Below are 18,143 nucleotides of genomic sequence, written 5' to 3'. Positions count from 1 at the left end.
TGCTGATTCCGCAGCCATCTGATGATCCCGCAGCCTTTTTGTTAATCTCAAGGTTCCACGTGTCATTTTGTCAAATGAACCACATGGGCACTTAGGAATCAAGGTGCTCGAGGTTCCTGTGCTATCTGTTCAGCCATCCACGTCATCTGTACCTCCGGTCAACGAGGGTCAAGTTACGGTCAACAAAGGCAGCTTAACGGTGATACGTAAGCTGTTGGGTCACGTCAGTTTAAAAGGTGACTTGTCCGTCTTATGCAGGCCGTGGGGGACATAATCCAACTCTGGATTCAATGCCCATAACGACCAGAACCTCCAGCTCATCCACGCAGACTTATGACGTGTTTTGATCCTTAATTACGCATGACAGTTAGTTAGTTTTCCAGTTTTAGCTGTACACATTAGGCTGTTCTTCAGATGCCTATAAAAACTAGCGTTTGCATACGCTGAAGGTTACTTTTAGTTGCTGCATTTTATAAACTTGTTGTTATTTTAGAGCATTCGAAGACTCTGTTTTTATAGTGCTGTTCTAGCACTCTGGACTGTATTTTTCTGCACATGGAGTAATAGAAACAGTGCTGTTTTGAAGTTTACAATTCCTTGAATCTCTTTTGGATGATATGAATGGAGGGCCCCTGTTCATGTTAGCCTTGTAAAATATTTTATGTATTTTATGTGCAGCATTTCCTTATTTCTATTCAGCATTTCTTTTAGTTGAAACATGTACAGCTTGCTTTACTTTCTTGTTATTTCATTTCCAGCCTTTATTTTACGCTGATCAGCATTGTTCTTTTGCAGGTTTTTAAGCCCGGGATTGATTTTGTGTTTGTGTATTTGCTTAAATATCTAGTGGTAGTTTCAGTTGACAGATTCAAGTTGCTGCCTTTACTTTATTTTCATAGCTGATTTTTAGTTTTATTTCTCACAGTTGTCTGCTAACATATGAATGGTCTCTTTATCATAAATTGTCTATCTTATAGAGATCAGAATACTGATACATTGCAGCTGGCTTTGAGTGCTTTTTAGACTAATCTTTAACTACTTTCTAATCGTGTCTTACACAGTACTATGTGGTAGAGGCAGAGAGTTAGAGAGAGCTGAACATCATAACTAGTCTTTAAAGTAGATTTTCTCATTTTTTTATCATTTCTTAGACTTATCTTTAGCTACTCCCTAATCGTGTCTTACACAGTACTATGTGTTAAAGGCAGAGAGTTAGGAAGAGATAAACATTATCATTGGTCTTTTAAGTGATTTTCTTACCTTTTATTTGCAGCAGCATGAATGGTGTCTAATGCCATTAGAAAGTGGTTCTTTGCTTTCAAGTCATTTCAAGTTATTTATTTCATTCAAGCTTTTCCTTTTCAGCAAGTAGTTAGAAACCACTTACACACACTCTCACTCATCTAGAATTCACCTTACACACACCATCACTCATCTGTTCATAAAAACATCACTCCATCCTAGGAATATAAATTAACCACAAACAACACCCCAAATGACAAAAGCTCTAAGAGGTTGCTTAAGTACATATAGTACACCTTCACTTCATCAGCTTACGAGCCCCGGGTTGACAATTAATGACATCAATTTAGAAACACTAAATTGACTAAACACTTAGTGGAAAGGAGTCGCCTTCACTAAGTGGGCCCGCAGGCTATTTTTGGCGCAAAGTCTATTTTTAGACATATGGATCATGATCTATGAGTTGCAGGATGCTATTTATGGATGATTGGTCATGTTGGGAAAAATAGATGGACTTCTATTTTGGTTCACAGTGGAGTGATCAGAGTCTATTTTTAGATTGCCAGGCTAAAAATAGAAACAGTCAAATATTATTAGCCCTTAGTAATATTTGGACTCTAAACATTATCTTATTCTCTTGGAGCACTTCAGTTCGAGCTATGGATGTGGCACATGCTGCGGACAAAAGGAATCGCGTGGTTTCTTATGTGTTAGTTGAGCTATTGCATGGAGGACTTCAGTTAGAACTCATGCATGTGAGTTCTGTGGAGTTGGATGTGGAGTTGATGGAGTTTTGTTCAGTTTGACTTAGTTGAATTAGTTTTATTTAGTCTAACTAAAGAATACACTAGTGATGAGTTGTGTGAATTAAATATTAATTAATTCACTAATTATTAACTCGTAAAGAAACTAAAGAATACATCAGTTAACTCAATGCATGGACAGTTCAACAGAGACAGGGGTTAGAGGTAAGTGAAAGGTTGAGTTGTGACTATCAGTTGTGCATGAGATTTGCACAATGCATGTATTGAGTAATGCCAATGAGGATTGTGCAGTTTGGGCCAATACCAAGGCAATTGTAGCTTGTGCTCACGTGATTTTCACTTTGGATTGTGCAGTGGAGGCAGGCAGAGCAGCGAAGAAGATTTGAACCTGTGACTTGTTCAGATCTGAGCTAGTTTTGTGTGTAACAGGTGGAGATAGTACTGAGTACTTGTGAGGAGTATTGTACTATGTATTGTTACATGTTCTCAATCATTATAATATACAGATAGTGTGGGGTTTTCAGCTGTATGCTTTCCCCGGGTTACATACTGTGTTAATGTGCGCATGCGATTGATGTTTCATTGTTTTTAATGCTGCTAAATTGATGATCAACGTAGAGGAGGTTATGTATTATGCATGTATTCCGCAATAGTGTATAATCGGGATAATCTCTGTGAATAAGTGTCATATTATTCAAAATTTCTACATGGTATCGGAGCTGTTGATCATCAGATCTATTATTCAGAAAGTGTTTACATTTTATTTCTTCAGGCAGAGTCTGTAATCGGGCCAGGTAGCCTCTGGATTCATCCTTCCTTTGGAAGGTGAGATATTCGGTAAAAGCCCATACAGTCAATCTCTGTACAAGAAATACTTTGTTCTTACGAATTCTAGATCAGAGGCGGTTGAGTTGTTGAGTTGGTGGAATTCGAATTTGCAGCAATGTTTTCTTGGTGTCAACGTTGCAATGTCTTTCAACGGATTGCGATTGGAGTATGCTCTTAAGGGCAGCTTGAACTATATTGCATGGAAGGACAGGATGGAGGCGGTTTTAGATGATAATGGGCTGAAGGAGTTCATAGAGGCTGAGGTCCCAAAGCCTACTGATGCTGCCGAAGCTGAGGTTTGGCACAAGAAGACAGCAAAGTGTCTAAGGATTCTGTTGGAGGGCGTGAAGGATCACATTGTATCCAGCCTGCATGGAAAGGCTTCTCCATGCTTGATGTGGAAAGCGTTGACAGATCTATTCCAAAGCAAGAGCGACCAGAGAAAGTTGGCGCTCAAGGATAAACTCAGAAACATTAAGTGTGAGAATGGAGACAATATGCCCAGGTATCTCACGAAGTTCACCCAGTGCCGGGATGAGCTGGGAAGTGTGGGGGTGACTGTTGATGATGAGGACTTGGTGAGCTTGGCTCTCCTTGGTCTTCTGAAGAGTTGACATTCCTATCAGGACTCTGTCAATGGTCGGGAGAAATTGCCAGGATGGGAGAGACTTTGGTCGGATCTTGTGCAAGAGGAGACCAGACGGAGCACCAGAGACAGTTCTTCATGCATGCATGATGAGGAGAACTGTGCCTTAGCGAGTAAGGCGAAGAAGGGGAAGGAGAAGGGTTCTCTTTCCGAATCTAGTTCTTCCAATGATGGGAAGAAGGTTGACAAGTCGAAGGTGAGATGCTTTCGTTGTCATGAGTTGGGCCATTATGCTACTAATTGCCCAAAGAAGAAGTCCAAGAAGGGATCCGGGGAAGGATTTGAAAGTGAGGCACTTGCTTCACAATTTGAGTTGGATTTCACACTCTTCGCATGCATGGTTTCATCCATGGTGGGAAGTGGTTGGTTTCTTGACAGTGGAGCTTCTTTCCACATGACCGGTGACAAGAGTTTGTTCAGTACTTTGGAGGAGAAAAATCTCCAGATACTCATAGTGATGGGTAATGATGAGAAGTATAGTGTCTTAGGTGTAGGCACGGTTATTTTTCAGAGGGAGCATGGAGCTCGCCTTACCTTGACTGATGTCAAGTATGTACCAGGACTGAAGAGAAACTTGGTGTCGATCGCGACGCTGGAAGACAGAGGCTGTGATGTAGTCTTCAGTAAGGGAAAGGTTTTCCTTAGACACATCATCACTAGACAGGTGAAGCAGATTGGTTCACGAGTCAAGAACCTGTATGCTCTTGAGGTTCAAGATGCATGCAAAGCCTTGAGCAGCGAGGCAACTGATGGAGACTTGGTGGTTGAGAGGGAGCGTATATTACTTCTCAACATGCAGAGCCAGAAGAAGTCTCAGACGATTGTGGAGGAGCCATGATTGGTGCAACAACTTCAGGAGGTTGTGGAGCAGCCACAACAAGGGACGCTGAGAGGAGATCGAGTAGAGACATCTACTCATGCAGAGACCTCCAGTAGGGGGAAACTTCGAGTCAAGTGGGCTGAGGGATCGCATGCAGCCATACCTCCAGGTAGGAGGTGGGGTGATGTGGATTGATCGTCCCAAGGAGGAGGGGCAGGATCCTTGAGGTACCCAACCTCTTGGATGAGACCTTGCTACGGGAGCCCTGATGTGGAGTAGCAGGAACTGATTGATTAGGTAGAGACAGATGCGGATGGAGCAGCAGAGAGAGCGACAGTGTAGGGAATCCCAGGACAACGCATAGCTAGCAGGCTGCAGCAATGCGAGAGGCACAAGTGTTTTGCACAGTGCTAGGTGGCACAGAGAGGTGTGCAATGGTGCGAGATGCATGGAGATGTTGCAGTAGTACAGATGTCAGAGAGGGAGCACTTGTCAGTAGCAGGTAGAGCTTCAGCATCAGAGTATGTTTCTAGCCCAACATAGTGGTCGTTTGGAAGTGTTTTTGTTCCAAGTGTTGTTGGAGCAAGTGGACCAGGCAAATGTGTTGCATGCAGAACATTCCAGAGTTACAGGATAGGGGTTGCTGATAATCCATATCTTGTTGAGAGGGAGTGTTGAAAATGCAACAAGATGATGGAGCTTAGTGGAAAGGAGTCGCCTTCACTAAGTGGGCCCGTAGGCTATTTTTGGCACAAAGTCTATTTTAAGACATATGGATCATGGTCTATGAGTTGCACGATGCTATTTATGGATGATTGGTCATGTTGGGAAAAATAGATGGACTTCTATTTTTGGTTCACAGCGGAGTGATCAGAGTCTATTTTTAGACTGCCAGGCTAAAAATAGAAACAGTCAAATAATATTAGACCTTAGTAATATTTGGACTTTAAACATTATCTTATTCTCTTGGAGCACTTCAGTTCGAGCTACAGATGTGGCACATGCAGCTGACAAAAGGAATCACGTGGTTTTTTATGTGTTAGTTGAACTATTGCATGGAGGACTTCAGTTAGAACTCATGCATGTGAGTTCTGTGGAGTTGGATGTGGAGTTGATGGAGTTGTGTTCAGTTTGACTTAGTTGAACTAGTTGTATTTAGTCTAACTAAAGAATACACTAGTGATGAGTTGTGTGAATTAAATATTAATTAATTCACTAATTATTAACTCATAAAGAAACTAAAGAATACATCAGTTAACTCAGTGCATGGACAGTTCAACAGAGACAGGTGTTAGAGGTAAGTGAAAGGGTGAGTTGTGACTATCAGTTGTGCATGAGATTTGCACAATGCATGGATTGAGTAATGCCAATGAGGATTGTGTAGTGTGGGCCAATACCAAGGCAATTGTATCTTGTGCTCACGTGATTTTCACTTTGGATTGTGCAGTGGAGGCAGGCACAGCAGCGGAGAAGATTTGAACCTGTGACTTGTTCGGATCTGAGCTAGTTTTGTGTGTAACAGGTGGAGATAGTACTGAGTACTTGTGAGGAGTATTGTACTATGTATTGTTACATGTTCTCAATCATTATAATATACAGATAGTGTGGGGTTTTCAGCTGTATGCTTTCCCTGAGTTACATACTGTGTTAATGTGCGCATGCGATTGATGTTTCGTTGTTTTTAATGTTGCTAAATTGATGATCAACGTAGAGGAGGTTATGTATAATGCATGTATTCCACAATAGTGTATAATCGGGATAATCTTTGTGAATAAGTGTCATATTATTCAAAATTTCTACAGACTGTGTATGAAATTCTAAACTCGAATTCTTCGAATTCTGACCACCATAGTAGCTGGCAAACAAATGTCAAATTGAGATTTTGTTTGAGTGATTGGTACATTTTTACTAGGTCATGATCAAGGAGTTTAACAATCAATGACACTAATATCGAGGTACATGGAGGGCTTGGTGCCCTTGATTAAATGTTGGGCCCATACCCTCGTACATGACAATCCAATGGAAATTTTGTAATCCCACCAATCTTGAAATCCTAAAAACTGTCAAGTCTGTTGTATTTTTAGTGGGATCTAAAATTCTACTTTCTCCATATGAAATTCAATGAGGTTGGAACCACTGAAACATCGTGAAACAATTAATGGTAATGTTAAAAATTTAAGTAAAAGTGGCATTCTCAACACTTTTACTTTAAGAATTTAACATACCATTAATTATAGAGCATTAATAGGGTTGAATATTTGGTTGCCCCACTGTTTTTTTTATTTTATAAATTTGCATTGAGAGGGTAGTTGGTTGCATTGTATAATCTGGATGGTTTTGTACAAAGTCGACCAATTCAGTGAAAGAAGGCTGGTTTAATAATGAAACAATATTTTCCACGTTTTGTGCCATTAGTTAGATTGATTTAGGTAGTAGAATAGTTGGGCTGACTTGCTCCATCGGCTTCGATAACACTGTACTAGAGGTGCATGATTATCCTTATCCATACCCATTGGGATGGATATGCAGTATATGAAGTCACAAGTATTAAAGGTTCAAATTTTCTATTACTGTAAACATCATTGATGAGGTAGAAGCATATGTCATTCCTTTGTATGTTTGTGCCGCAAAAAATGTTGGTTCAAATTTTCTATTAGTGCAAACTTCATTGATGAGGTAGAAACATATATCATTCCATTGTATGTTTATGGAATAATTTTGGGGAGTCCTTATCTCTATGTTAGGAATTCTAACTTCAAAAGAAGAGCTAACCAATATACACGCACCAGTTCACTGTCTTGAGGTGTCTCTCCAACTGCGGCAAGCTCATTCTGGACATCCTGAATACTGGTGAGGTAGGGAGTAACTCCTCCCTTCTGCATCCTAGTGGTTCTCAGCTTCTCCTTCAGGAACATCTTCTGATTCTTAGAAGGATTTTGGTAGAGTGATGTGAGAGCATCCCACATTTCTTTGGTCGTATTCTTGGCCGCTAAGTGTGAGACTATATGATCCCGAATGCCATCAAGGATCAACCGCTTTGCCTTGGCCATCTCCTTATTGTAATTCTCTAGTTGTTGTGGGTCTGTGTGTATGGCTGCATCTCTCTCTGCATACGTCTTCAGACCATGTTCATCTAGCAGGAAAGTCATCCTAGCTTTCCAGATACAACAATTCGAGGCTCCATCCAGCCTATCCTGATCTCGAAGTCTTGCCGAGGCCATTTTCTGCAAAACTCACAACTGGGAAAATAAACAGGAATCTCCACCTTTCCTGCTCAGTTGCTTGCTCAGCTACTTGCACTCACTCTTGGAATGTGCAGTTTTGTTAGCTGCTACTGCCCCCTGCAACTAGAAATCAAGGATTTCCTCCAGAGAACTGAACCTAGAAACCCTCTGAGAAAAATCTCTGTGTGTGTTATTTATCTTCCTCTTGGTGTTGATTCTTCTTTTGCAATCATTGCTGCAAAATTACTGCGCCCAGATCTGCTACACAAATTATCTGTTCTGCTCACCAGAACTGCTTCCCAGCTACACTATTGCCTGCTGGAACTGCTTATGAACAAATCGAACCCCTGTCTAGCAATTCGAACTGCTTGGCCAGCCTTTGCTTAAACCCAGAAGAAATTCGCTCAGACTCCCCCTGAATTGCGAAAGTTCTCCCTCTCTGTCTCTGATCTATCAAACTTGCTCTGATACCATGTGAAATTTCTAATATATTGTAGCAACTGGAAATTATTCTTCTAACTAATTAAAAATTAAGTGTAGTTTATTTGCTACGATAATCAATGGATAAAATCACAACTGCAATTTTCACTACAAAATGTTGCGGAAAATAAAAATGTTGGAACTGAGAAATATAGAGCAAACATGCAAAAATTGGACACAATTATTTTTGGGAAAATGTCCTCGGAAAAACCCAATGCGAGAAAACTGGTACAACATATGAGGGTTTTATAATTATGCAACAATGAAATAATCTGAGTACAATCTATGGATGCCCAGTTGCCTATCCAATCAACAAATATCTGATAAAAATACTAAAGAGAAAATTCTCTCTCCACAAGCAATCCTAGCACTGGCTACCTCAGAAATACTGTCCATCCAAACCCTTGGGAAATCCTTGCGTTGCCCCTCGCATGTGTGGCTCTATTCATCCTCTGATGAATCTTTCCTACCTGTCTCTGTTACTAGAAGTAACTTTCGAGCCCTCTGGAAAAATTTTCCAGCCTTTGGAAGCTGAATCGAGATTCCTCTCAATTGAATCAAACTGCTCACTGAAGCTATTGCGCAACCCCTGCGCAACTTCACCGTGGAATACTTCTGTCACTTGGAGCAGTGCCTTGTTCTTTGGGAGAATGGAGTCTAGGATGATTTAGGTTAGCTAAACTTGTTTTTAAGGAGGCCGGAATTTAATGCCCTAGCAAGCAAATTTCAAGCATTTACCCACTCAATGAAAAATGCATTTTTATGGGAGATCTACAATGACTTCACCACTAGGACTATTCATCACATGTTATACATGAGTAATGTATGCAATATTCATCTAGATAGCAATTCAATTAATTTTCAACAAATTAGGGCACAATTTTACCATGACCTAGAATCAATAATTCCATACATTAGACATAGAAAAATAGATATTCAACAATAAAGTGCACTTACAAGACAACATGCAAGAATTCCTTCCATTATCCAAAGAATAGCTCCAAGAAATATCCAAGAATAAGCTCCAAATGTCAAAATGCATCCAATAGATCCAAATCCTCCACAAGAGAACAAGTGTGAATTCACTAGATAGGCCAAATTCCAATTGTGATGATGATGACAGATCAAATGAAATGATCTTTAATATATACAAGTCCTACTAATGTCTATTATAGCCTACAAGCCCCTCAAATAATAAAATAATGGGCAATCAATAGTCAAGGTCACAAGCCAACCTTGTATCTAATGTAAAAACAATATAAATCTCCAATAAGAGGGTTGAAATGTTGACGTCATGCTATCGTAAGCCCTTCTAGGGCATGCGTTGAGCTCCTCTAGTGCCAAGACAAGTGTAGAGGGCTCCTAAAATCAAGGTCTAGGGGTTGGCCCCTAAATCTCTCTGCAAATCATCCTATAGCCCCCAAATGTGGGTTTGGGGCACAAAACTAGGCCTCATGGGTCTCCAAGTGATGAATAAGCCTAAATCTGCTCCAACATTAAGGTAACAAAAGATGGTGCTAGCCCTCCCATGTCTCAAGGCATGAGACAAACCTCATCTAGGCCCAGGATCAATTGCCACATCATGTAATTACTGCTAAGTCGGCTAGGGGTATGCTAGTCCAGAGTGCATAATTCCATGAATAATAAAGAAAATGCAGGAATGTTGTGGGTGCTGAAGGTGCCCATGGCTATGAATGATGCTCTATAATTGTTTGGAGTCCCATGGCTCTTAATGCATCACCTATAGGTGTCAATATGTTCCTTTGGAGGACGTTAATAGACGACCCTATCATGTGTTTCCAACCTCCAAAGGGAAATGACTTGTCCTTGGTCTACCCATCAATCGATAGGTGCCATGTGAATAATGATGGAACAGAGGGGAAAGAACTCGATGGCCAAGTGCCATGGTCAAAGGGATTGGCTATGATGGAATACCTCATCTTGGGTGTATGGATGTGAGGAGGGAGAAATCATGGATGCATGAGTTACCTCGGCCTTTGTTTTTCCACCCCTTTATATTGCCTTTTACTTTTTCTTGATTTTTCTTTGTATTACTACTTGTAGCTCGAGGAATGAGAGCTTTCTTTGTATGATGTATAGCAGTTATTACCCCCTTTATGATGAATCAGTGCATTGCCCATCAGGGGTTGGGACATGCAAGGGTTCCTTGTCTTCTATGAGATAGGGAAATATTGGCCTAGGAACTGGTTGATGGCCATATGATAGAGGTAGAGCTCATGCATGGCTTTTGCCCACGTGCTAATTTGTAAGTCCTAGACATATTTTGCATTTGTTTTTTCTTTCATTTTTCTTGCGGCCATTATATGATTTTTTTATTTCTTTTAAATGCATCAACTTCCCAAGGTGCATTTCCAGGCACTACCCAGGTATAAAGATGTGTGGGTGCCAAATCCCAGAGAACTAATGGTTAGTTGACCCAAAGAAGGGAGGTGGAATAAGGGCTTATAATGTAAGATGGAAAGTGGTAAGTATGGAATAGGGATAGATGGGGTTGTGCTATCTCAATCATGGTTTCCCAATGCCCTTTCCTAAAGCCAAGGGCCATTAGGGGGGGTTGCACTGGACTAGGATTGAAAATTAATCCCCCATTTAAGGTGAGGGAACAAGACTATGGCCAAGACCCTTCTTTCTTCCAAGTTACCCCATAATCCATGCCAAAATGCCCAAATACAAACAAGCATAAGCACCTGATTGCTGAATGAATAAAGAACCTATTGATTAGAAACCCACCTTCCAACATGCGCTTTTGACAAATGGGCAAGGGGACACATGACTGATGCAGGTGGAAGAGATATAAATGGCACATCACATCAACTACAAAGTGGGTCTCAGGGTTCGCTGGTTGCCAGCTGGAAGAGATGAATAGGAGAAAATCTTTTCCTAGGGATCACCCAGTTTTGGTGGGTAACAAGGCCTTTATTCTTAGAAATGTGGTATTAGAGTTGTACCAAGGTGCTAGTGGTGACCAATGCTTATTATTCCTCTTGTTGGGTGCCTTTGATTGCTATTTATGCAAGAAGAGAGAAGCTTCTTTGGGCTTTTCTCTGTGCTAAGTAGAAAGGGAAAAGATGATTCCATTAGGTTAATTGGAGTTTTTGTTTCACATGAAAGGATCATGGAGGCTTAGGGATCATCATTGGTTTCAAAGAAGGTCTAGATTTGTTTTTCAAATGGATAATCATTTCCCTTGAATGATGGATAATGGAAGCTGTTGCTTCACAACTACATTTCAAGGAAATTCCTATGGGAACAAAAAGTGTGGTGAAGCCTTAACTTTCAAGCACTCATTACCCCATCTACTTCTAAAATTGAAAGCTCATGTGTTGCAAAGAGTATTTGGAAAGCCTCATAAACTGTCAAGCCCTTCCAAAAGGGGACCATTTCAGAGTTGGACCTTCCATCCACTTCAACTCCCGTTAGTGGTGACTTGTCATTCTTGATGAGGGAAATCCTCTCTATAATAACCCTTGTTTCTAGTCTGTGCATTTTTTTAATGAAATTAGAACCTTCCAGGACATTTTCTCATTAGAAGCAAAAGATTGGATCACATGGACTCAACTAAAGAAAAATTTCAAACTTCCTTTTCTTTTTGGTTGGGTAAGTTCCTTTTAACCAAATGAGATCCTTTCTCTAAAGTTCTAGTATCCTCTACTTCTCAAGCACTTCAAGGCATGAGCTTATAGATTATACCCAATTTCCCAATTGCATATTTTATTTCACCTTGTTCAAGTACTTTGCTTCACAATCCCACCTCATGTTGAGAGTGAACAACTCTCTCTCTCTCCCTTATATTTATTTATCAAGGTAAACCTAGACACCTCTTTTTCTTGTTCTGGCACAACAATAGCATTGGAGCATCTCTGATTTTGGTCTGATGGTTTATCTGGTTATCAAATCTCTCTAGGAAGACTCATATGCAGCAAATCTCTCTGTGAATTTCGGTGGGCTGGTTACCATGATTTCTGGCTGAGGAAGTCTCAATGCAGCAGAAGGGCACTGAGATCCAGTCTGAGGTACAGCAGCAAGACATTTGAGATTTTGTTTGCAGACCGCAGGGCCATAGGCAGACTCCAGGCTGCAGGGACAAATTTTATGTTGCAGGTATCCTCAGACAGCCGAATCCTATTACAGACTGTTTCTGCAGCTATGTTCAGGGGACAACTCAGATTCTGTGGATCAAGGATGAACTAGGGTCTTCTACAATCAGTCAAGTTCGGGCAGCCATCTCCAGCAACAATGAGCCAGTGAAATCCAGCTGCCGTCATCCCTAATTCCGATTAATGTCACAGCGAGTCAAACAGCAGAGATATGATATGTTGTGAGTCATTGGAGTAAAGAACAAGGAGCCACATCTCTGTGGCAGTAATTCGGATCCCACTGGAACAGCACATACCATCACAGTTGGCCAAGGGCATCAAACAGTGAGTTGTAATTAGTGTGCTGTTTGCTCTTAGACATTAGGCAGTGACTATGATTGGTGTAGTCACAGTAAGACTGGATAAGTAGTTGAATTGCTGAGTATTGATCTTGAAAATCAGAATTATATTGTGATAATTGTTTGGAAGAATCTACTGTTTTGTTGGGCATTCATCCCTAACTTAGGAATCATATTGCTGTTAGAGATATTTATTACGGTGGAAATATTTGTGCTATTTCAATGATGTATACTATTGAAAAAATGAACACTGCTGTTGTATAATCTTGTTGAATTATTGTAACCCTGATAAACATATAATCCTAATGGCTAAAATTACCCTAGGACATTACATTATTATGGAGTCATATGAATCATGACATGGGTTTATATTCCGAGGACCCAACCCTAATACTGAAACCTCTGTCTATGTATCTCAATTTTCAACAGAACCCTCAATCTCTTAGCTCCAAGTCATCTGCAAGATTGAAATCATGGTTACTAGTCAAGATGAATTTCTTCTTTTACAGCAGTGTTTGGTATTGAATTTCCTCAGTCTATCCAAGATTTATGAGCTGTGCAATCAATCAATTAGAGGAATTTCTGAGTTGATCCTTACATTTGTACCATAATAAGCTTATCTTATGTTAATGATGAAACAAACGTAGATTAACTCTGAACTCAATTATTATGCTTTCAGATTTGGCTAGGACTAAAGGAAAAGGAAACCACTGTTTGATGTGTTGAATCTAAGTTTGTCTATTCTGTTATCCAGCAATTTCCCATTTCAAGTACTTGAGTGTGTCGCTACTGCTGTTTATGGCCTTGAACTTGATAATGCTGGGCTCCTAAAAAAAACTGTTTGTCTGTTCAGATCTCTATACTGTCATTAGATGAAGAGACTGGCTTTCACAATAGAGGAAATGCAGTCATCTCTTCATGAAAGCAATGATGGGAGTGAGCCAATTCATGAAATATGTGGAAGTCCATTACTGTCATCAGCATCTACTTACTCCAGTGATGACTCTGATAGTCCACATATTACCCCCCGGATTGGAGATAATTATCAAGTCAAAGTGTCACCATTTAAGCTGCAAATGGGCTGTGATCAACTGGGAATAAATTACAGTAGGGACTATAAGGATGACAAGGCTGATGAATTTGAGCTACTGTTTGTGGAGGGATTACCTGTGCCAGTAATGCAGATAAGTTGTTTTTCACCTTTTGGAAATGGAACACTCTCAGATAATGAGTTCCCTTCAAAGCAGTCTTCCCCAGTTGGAGCCATAAAAAAAGATTGTGAATTGTGTCAGGTTGATTTATCTGAACTGGAAAATGATCAATGTACCCATGCGATCAGTAACAGTGGCCAACTCAGAGAAGACAATAGGTATATTACAGGTTTGAAGACAGATTTCTTAAGACCAGAGGACACCCTGACAGAATCTACTGGGGCAGCTAAGACCGTGCTTGATACTTCTTCCTGCTGTCATGGGTGTCGAAGAAAAAGGGGTAGGGTTGGTTGGAAGATGGTCAAGAAGATGAAAGTTGGTTTTTTGGACTTAAACAAGCACTGCATTGATTCCAATTGCCAGGTTCAGCAGAAAGGAATACATAATATGGGGGAAGATGCAAGCTCAAAAGGTTACATGATAGTGCCTGGCAGCCCAAGTGCATCCTGGAGTAGAAGTGAGGAAGATTTATTCATACTTGGGCTGTATATTTTTGGGAAAAATCTTAAAGCAGTGAAAGGATTTGTGGAAACTAAAGAAATGGGGGATATATTATCACACTATTATGGCAAGTTCTTCAATACAGAGTCATATTGCAGATGGGAAGAATCTAGAAAGACAAGAAGCAGAAAGTGTATCCAAGGCCAGCGCATTTTCTCTGGATGGCGGCAACAGGAATTGTTGGCACGCCTTATTCCTGACATACCTGAGCATTTGAAACATGAGATCCCAGAGGTAAAATTTTCTCATCAAAAATTCAATTTGTTGTGTAAATGTAAAAATGGTTTGCTGTCGTTAATCATACATCAATGGAATGCTGATATGACATTTTAATTTCCATGACACCAATTTAGTTTAAATGAGGTGCAAACAGAGTTTGCATTATGATGTGATGATACATCTTGTAACTGATAGATATGAACTGAATTTAATAATCCAGTTGGACCAGATTAATCTTCTTGGTTCTGCAATAGATTTAACCTAAATGACAAATTAACCTATGATGAGAAACATGTGGACAGCATTCACAAAAGTGAACTCAATTCTTTGAGTAAGAAGAGTTGCTTTTTAAGATCTGCGTTATGAACTTTAAGGAATTTTCTTGCGTAGGCACATGCTACTCCCTTGTATGTTGCCCAAGAAGCTGTAAAGGGATGTTTTTGTTTAATTTTTCCAGGCTCAGCCTTCTTCCTTGTATGAAATCCCAGGGATTTGTAAAGGGAAGCTCATTTGCCTCTCCCATGTTTTGTCTCTCATTGGGATTTGCTGTTCTTGGGAGTCTGGTTTTAGATTTTGGGCTTTGTCTTTTAATATTTTATCCCTTGATCCAATTTTGTAGTGATAGCCATCTGCTGTCCTTATTTTCGTAATATTCTCGATTTATGTTTTTGCTCAATACAATTATGAAACACATTTAAAAAAAAAGTCTCCCAGTTGCAAAGTATATTGCCTTACTGCTATTATGATATTTTGAATGTTCTTACAGCTATAGGGTCTCACAGGTTTTTCTGATAAACAGGTAACAAAGGCATTCAATGATGGAAGAGTTTCAATGGAAGAGTTTGCTGCAAAGCTGAAAGCATTAGCAGGACCAAATGCACTTGTTCAAGCCGTGGGAATTGGCAAAGGCAAGGAAGATCTTACTGCGGTGGTCATACACCCAACAAAGACAAACCCAGTCAGCACTTCTCATTATGAATTTCCTACAGGCAAGGCATGTTCCAGCCTTTCTACCGGAGAGATTATTAAGTTTGTAATTGGATATTTTAGGCTTAGCAAAGCTCAAGCATATGACTTATTTTGGGAAGCAGTGTGGCCTCGTCTCTTGGCAAAGGGATGGCATTCTGAGAAACCCGACAAAGCTGCCTATGAATTGAGGCAGCCTTTAGTGTTTCTGATCCCTGGTGTACAGAAGTTTTCAAGAAAAGATCTAACAAGAGGAATTCATTATTTTGATTCTGTTAGTGAGGTTTTAAGCTGGGTGGCATCAGATCCAAGGCTGCTTGAACTAGACACGCATGGTATACCAGGAGTCGAAGTGAAGCCAGAATGCTTCCATACTTCTGAGAATGCAGATAAAGAAAATGGGCATGCAGGCCATCCCTGTTCCTATCTTCAACCTAAACAAGTACAATCCTTTATATTTACAGTTGTTGACACCAGTCTAACATCACAAGGAGTAGGAACACCTAGGATACGAGAAAGAGTGACATTGCCTCTGGATGATGGCTCTGATAGGTCTCAAACTGTGTCGTGGGAAACAGAAGATACAGACAATTTAGGAATACTACCATCTCAGCAATGGAAACATTGCACACATTACGCAGAGGGGGATTCATTGAACTGTAATTTGGAAAAGCCAGCCCGTGTTGTGGTTGATCATGAAAGCTCGGGTGAGAGGAATGAGATTTTTGGAATGTGCAAGGTACCAACCCCTGATCAGAGGGATTGCCTGCTCTCTCCCTTGAAGCAGAGAGAACTAACTACCTGTATAAAATACAAAGACGATAAAAGTACTGCTAGTTTGGTAGAATATTGTGAGTCAAAAGATCAAACAACAATGCTGAAATTTGACCCCAAGGAAGAATCTCCTAAGCCTGAACCTCTTTTAGGTGCCAGTCCATCAGAATTAAGCATATCCCTACTATCTTCAACTCAAGCAAGTGCCGGGAGAAGCATCAATGCTACTTCTCTGAGTACAGATTCGCTTTATGGAAATAAGATCAACAACAATTCTCAGAATTCTAGGATATGCAAATTGACACCTGATATAGTGCCTGATTTGAACTTACCCCATGATCAACCAATAAACATGACGATCAATTTTGTCTCAGATATAAGCAGTCAAGTGTCACAAGCTTCAAAGTCTGAAGAAACTTCTTATTCTGAGGCAAATTCTGGGCATTCTCAGGAAGTGTTTAATAATCCAGGAGTTGCACAGTCCTCAAGTCCTGATCCAGATGAAAGCCATTCTATCAAGCCACAAGAAAAGAATGAAAGTACTCTACAGGAAAATGTACGAAGACAAAGCACAAGGGTCCGCCCCTTGACTACAAAAGCATTGGAGGCTTTTGCTTATGGTTTTTTCTCTCCTAAACGGCGGAGAAAGGGTAGTGAGAAAACTTTGAATCCAGATGGTTGCCGCATGAAATCTATCTCCAGGCTGGTTCAAGATGACCTAATGCGTTCTCCGAATACTCATAGTTCAGAAAACAGTGACATTCTTCTAGGTCACTAGAATACTAGTTTGGAGTCTGTCGAGGATGATGACACAGTAACAGTCAAGTAGGTGTTAAGTCGGAGGTGATGTACAAATGGGTAAAACTACCCTTTGAGGGAAAGCCCAAAGACATATTTCTACTCAGAAAATCAAAAAGATGTAGAAGGAAACAGAATAAATGTTTTGATCCCAGCAATTTCAGAGTGCAGAGTGGCCACACAAAAGGTCAGGCGGGCGAGGGACTGCACGTAGTCTCGTTCCCTAGCTACTGAAGGACAGGTTCCCTCCATCGGCACTTGAAATTCTGAAGCAGAGAAGTCTCTGGAAGAACAGCAGCAGAACGATGATGGCTGGGAATTCACTGTTCTCAAGCGCGACCTACCAAGCAAAGGCTGGGAATGGCTGTCTAACAGATGATAAAGATGAACCCCCTGCATCTGCATATCTTTTATGTTTTTATGATGATTAGTTATGGACCTTGGTTCTAGTGACCGTCAGCATGGCAAATTAATGTTCTTGGACTTTTTTTTATCTTTTTGCTTCTCGTTCCAGGTTTGGTCTGTTGTAGCCAGCGATTTGTAACTCAGTTTCTAACGCTTATTTGAGTTTCTAAGATCTGCTTTTCTGTTGCCTAATTTTTTCTTTGTTGTTCTTTATGAACGCTTATAAATTTTGTCACATTATTATTAATAGAAACTACAGAAAGCATTTATTAAGAAAACGGCTCTTCGCAGTGGAGATTCAGATATGGAATCCACATTACAGAGTCCAACTAGATGCAGTTGTGCAATGTGCATGCATGTTGATATATGCCAAATTGTATAAGCCGGGCACAATGGACTCTGGAACCATGCCAACTTAAGCCATAAAAAACACATTTTCGGCTTTGTCAAGAAACTTGAAATTTCATATTCTCCTTTCTCACTTTCTTACTTGATGATAAGTCCATTTTTATTGATGATGATCTCTACATCGTCTACATAGTGCTTACTGCTAACCGTGTGGAAGAAATCTGTCATTATCATCAATGTCCTCATCCCAGCTAGAACCTCATGTTCAAAGTGGACAACTATGTATGTACTGAATCCATCAAGCCATAACTTTAGTTTCCAATATCATTAACTGTCTGAAACGTGATGGCAACCCCATGAGGGATGCATCTCCGTACTATTTGAGTTTTGGAGTATCGTTGGAGTTCTAGAACCTCATGTTCAAAGTGGACAACTATGTATGTACTGAATCCATCAAGCCA

At 40.3% G+C, this 18,143-nt stretch overlaps 1 protein-coding gene across 2 annotated transcripts in view; it reads left to right on the top strand.

Annotated features, from left to right (window-relative positions):
- The window catches only part of LOC149200146 (uncharacterized), a 66,265-nt gene extending 48,844 nt beyond the window's left edge, over window positions 1–17,421 (top strand). The window contains exons 2-4 of one of the 2 annotated variants that reach the window (XM_089402614.1): window positions 11,930–12,446; window positions 13,314–14,406; window positions 15,191–17,421. In XM_089402614.1, coding sequence (XP_089258740.1) covers window positions 13,333–14,406; window positions 15,191–16,909 — 2,793 coding nt within the window. In that variant the 5' untranslated portion in view covers window positions 11,930–12,446; window positions 13,314–13,332 and the 3' untranslated portion in view covers window positions 16,910–17,421. The remainder of the gene's footprint in view (window positions 1–11,929; window positions 12,447–13,313; window positions 14,407–15,190) is intronic. The other variant, XM_089402613.1, reaches the window with a different exon arrangement.
- Window positions 17,422–18,143: the final 722 nt, after the last annotated feature.

This window comes from Pinus tabuliformis, chromosome 2_1 (genome assembly GCF_031772625.1).
Source record: "Pinus tabuliformis cultivar Carrire ecotype Pingquan chromosome 2_1, CPIR1, whole genome shotgun sequence".
In the NCBI taxonomy this organism is placed as follows: domain Eukaryota; kingdom Viridiplantae; phylum Streptophyta; class Pinopsida; order Pinales; family Pinaceae; genus Pinus; species Pinus tabuliformis.
The sequence above is the reverse complement of the archived record's forward strand: the minus strand, read 5'-3'. Positions and strand labels throughout refer to the sequence as shown.